The sequence below is a fragment of the Oratosquilla oratoria genome, chromosome 11 (genome assembly GCF_046742065.1).
Source record: "Oratosquilla oratoria isolate Oo_2021 chromosome 11, ASM4674206v1, whole genome shotgun sequence".
Classification (NCBI taxonomy): domain Eukaryota; kingdom Metazoa; phylum Arthropoda; class Malacostraca; order Stomatopoda; family Squillidae; genus Oratosquilla; species Oratosquilla oratoria.
The window spans coordinates 45,425,176-45,429,332 of record NC_134787.1 but is presented as its reverse complement, the minus strand read 5'-3'; the positions used below and the strand labels follow the sequence as shown (position 1 = coordinate 45,429,332).

At 40.7% G+C, this 4,157-nt stretch overlaps 1 protein-coding gene across 1 annotated transcript in view; it reads left to right on the top strand.

Moving 5' to 3' along the window:
- Positions 1 to 3,983: 3,983 nt before the first annotated feature.
- The window catches only part of LOC143030037 (uncharacterized), an 18,424-nt gene continuing 18,250 nt past the window's right edge, over positions 3,984 to 4,157 (top strand). Inside the window, exon 1 of the mRNA XM_076193242.1 lies at positions 3,984 to 4,121. Within this exon, the coding sequence (XP_076049357.1) occupies positions 3,984 to 4,121 (138 nt within the window). The remainder of the gene's footprint in view (positions 4,122 to 4,157) is intronic.

The window sequence follows — 4,157 nt, the reverse complement described above, 5'->3', positions numbered from 1 at the left end:
GCAATACCACCAGAATATACAATCATAGATGGCGGGAAAAACTTTTCTTCAATATGATTCAGGTATTGGCGATGATGATCTACAAGATTTGAAACATTTCAGTAACTGGGCAATTGACGGTACATTTAAAGTGGCTCCAGAAATTTACTATCTGCTTAACCATTCATGTCCAGAAACATAAAATGTGCATCCCCAGTCTATTTGCTGTTACCAAACAAGACTGAATTAACATATAGAAGACTTTATGACAAAGTCAGTGAACTTGTAAATAGTGAAGAATCGGAGAATATAAGAATTGATTTTGAAAAGGCTTCTTTCAACGGAATAATGGCTGTTTTCCCTGATGTTTCCCTTAATGGTCATTTCTTCCATTTTTCACAATCGCTCGATAGGAAAATGGTTGACCTTGGTTACAAGAACAACTAACAACGAATTTTCTTTGAAAATGCGGCATTTTTCTGCCCTTGCCTTGTGCCAAGTCAAGATGTTATTGAGATTTTTGAAGAATTTTCAGATGATGATGAGATACCACAGGAATTTCTCGCTTGTTTTGAATCTACTTACCTCGGAATTGAGAGAGGAACGCAGAATAACAGACGAACTACACCCACGTATCCGATCTGTTTCTGAAACGTCTATAGCCGCGTAGTAAATTCTTTACCACGCACAAATAACAACGTGGAGGGGTTTCATAATGAGTTTAATAAATTAGTAACTAACGCCCACCCCAACATCTAGAGACTAATTGATGCACTCATTAATGAGGAACATTTAGCAACAGTTAAGCGAATTTATTTTGAACGAGGTGATTCACTTCCCGATAAGAAAAAGTACAAAGATGTGAATGCCAGAACAAAGAATATAGTCCTAAACTACAGTACTTATGATGATAAAATTAGGTATTTACGTTTTTAATAAACGAGTCCTGTTCTAATATTTATAGCATTTTTAAATGTGTATTGCTTGTAGTTATAAACTGTGCTCTTAATCGTGTAATTTTCTTAAAGTCGTTAATTTGTAATAAACTGGTGTCTTTTTATTCGGTTTTCCTTTTTCACATATTTGAGGCGTTTTCTTAATTAAATATGCAAATGGATGACAATATTTCCGGTGGCAATATTCCTAGATGGGCAATTTTCCCAATGGCAATAATCCCATTGGCAATAGTCTCGGTGGCAATATTCCTAGCGCCATGGGCATGTGACACGTTTCTCTGTTCTTGATCCCACTCACAAGGTTCCTGTCTCTACATGAGATATCTCTCGATGGAGGAGGAGACGAAGAAACGGACGCCCTCAAAACTCATGGTTGTGGCACGTTCATTGGACCTGTCAAGAGTTGTTTTGAATGGGAAGGGTAGCTATATGGGAGCTCGCTCTGAGAGACCGTGAACGGGACTGGCGATGGCGCGTGAGTGAAGCAACGTGGTCCCTGGCGTTCCCTTCCAATTGATGATGAAGAGTAAGGGACACTTGCCTCGCTACCGTGACGAAAGCAAACAGCACCATCTAGTTCTTACTGTAACCGTATTTCGTCTACATTATTTTCTTTCTTGGAAATCGTAGGGAACACAACAACAATGGACTATCATTTCTATTCTCATGGTGAAAACCTGCAGAAAAAGTCCCCTCCATGAACACCTACCTGTTTGGAAAAGCACTGTGTTGGGACGACGTTTTTATTGAGATTACGTTTCGCTTGTTCGTGTTTGATCGAGTACATCTTGATAAAGCTCGTGTTATCGAAACGTTTTACCAATGGAAACTTTGTCCTCACGTGGCGCTTTTCCGCACTTACTTGTCGGCAGTTGCCTCTGTCTCTTTCTCCTATCTACCTACACACTACTCACACACACTCTTACTATCTATTTCTCTGTCTCTCTCTCTCTCTCTCTCTCTCTCTCTCTCTCTCTCTCTCTCTCTCTCTCTCTCTCTCTCTCTCTCTCTCTCTCTCTCTCTCTCTCTCTCTCTCTCGTTTTAAACTCAACTCTTCTTATCTTGGCCTGTGTTTTTTTATGTTATTTTACTTCAATCTGTTTTATTTTTATCTACCTCCGCCTTACCAAAAAATATACGTCAACTCACTGATCAAATTCCCCTCTCCACCCCCCACCATCCCACCGAAGTCCCATAGAATTCGAATCATTCAATTATTCATACGATTTTCTACGATAACGCACTTAATAGATTTCATTACAATATACTTTTCTTATATAATCGATACGAATGAGACCCTTTTATGCCATGCAACTTCCAGAGTGAAATATGGTATATTTAGCCAAACTTATGCCCAATAGGGTATGTTATAGGAGGGGAGGTCAGCTATAGCAAGTGGGCCATCAATTTTTTGGTAGATTTTAGTGTATATAAATAGAAAATAAATTTGGCTTAGTTATTTTACCTTTTGCTAGGTAACTTTTAGCGTGGATTTTTTTTTCTCGAAAATCTAACGCACAGCTGCATTACAATTAAACAATGAACATTGCTTTCTGACTTCATTCTTTAACAAGCGACAAACATTTTTTCTTTCTGTTTCAGATTCTGAAGCATTTATAAATTGATAATAATCACGATGACTGCTGCTGTCAGGACGAGGAACCAGAAATCCAGCTATTTCAGTTATCATGGGACTGGGAGAGAGGTCCTGAAATCGGAGTTGCCAACATTGAGAGAGGTTTTGAGATACGGTGATCTAATTAGGCAAACGAGCGATATGACCAATGCTGTCTTGGCACAGTGCACTCTGCCTAACGCTCAGCTCAAGCTTCCAGTCAAAAGAAGGTTAGTGAGAGACTGCTAGCCAGTTGGGAAAAGGCAAGTGATATCTCTCTTGGGAGAGGAAAGTTTGCACTTAAGGGCAGCTTTGCCAAGCAACTGGACCAGTTATTTGATATCATTACTTGCAAGTACGCAATAATTCTCTGTCCTGAGTTTGGATGTGATCAGAGAGAGAAGACTGGCAGTATCGGAGCTCTCATGATTTCTAGTCAGGATATTCCGGAGTCCGAGAGACAGAAGAGGAGAAGTGTTGCAGAGGAAAAGAGACATGAGAAGGCCCAGGCTGAGAGAAAGAAGATCGATGATTGGAGTTAAAAAGATTCACTGTTTAATGATTTCCTATTTGGCTGATTCGAATGCTGACCAGGAGAACGATGTCTTTGTCCCTAACCCAGAAAACAATTATTCCAAACGCCCCAGACATAAGATTCGAAATCGGAAAGATATCTCGAACATAGCTCTGGCCATCATGCGACACCACACTGGTCTCAGAGAAACTGCAGAGATAGCAACACCTGCCTGGATTGATGGTGGTTTGATAATACCTGATGACGTTCACCTGGTGATAGATCATAACAAAGTGAGGAGAGCTCAGAGAAACTTGTCAGTAATCTAGAAGAAGAGGTTTTTTTTTAAGAGGATAAGAGAAAATGGAATCAATTGTTTGTTTTTGATGGTAGAAGGGATAACACTAAAGTGTTCATGAAAGTTAGAGATTCTGCCAAGTTGTTCCCTGCTATGGTGAAGGAAAAACACTACACCTGTTGAAGTGAGTCAGGAGGGAAATATTTGTAGCATTTCACTCCAGAGGAAGATGACTTCAAGAAACCAGCTGAAATAGTGCCAGATAACACTGTGAACTGCCTCAAAGAGAGGAACATAGACCAGACCCTGAAGGCACCAATACAAACACAGGGTGACAAGGAAGGTGTCATGCAGTGTATAGAGCGGAAGATTGGGAGGAAACTGGTCTGGATTGTTTGTGACCTCCACACAAACGAGTTACCACTCAGACATCTGATCAAGGAGATGGATGGCAAGACTTTTTCAAACAATAGATGGTCTGGTCCTCTTGGCAAAATGCTGGACTCTGCCACTGAGTTAGAAATAAATCCGAGGTTTGAAAGAACCACAGCTGGCCCTCTACTCGTTGAGCTTGCACAGGCTGTGACTGACGACTTGAGTCCTGAATAGTACCATGGTTACATGATTTGCAGTGCCATCAGTGCTGGGGTCATGCCTGATAGACTTGCTTACTTGCAGATAGGTCCAGTCTCACATTCTAGGTGGCTCGCAACGGCTCTCAGGTTCTACAGAATTTGGGTCGCTCATCATAAACTGAAGGTAACCAGTTTTACCACCTGAGACTTACTGTCCAGT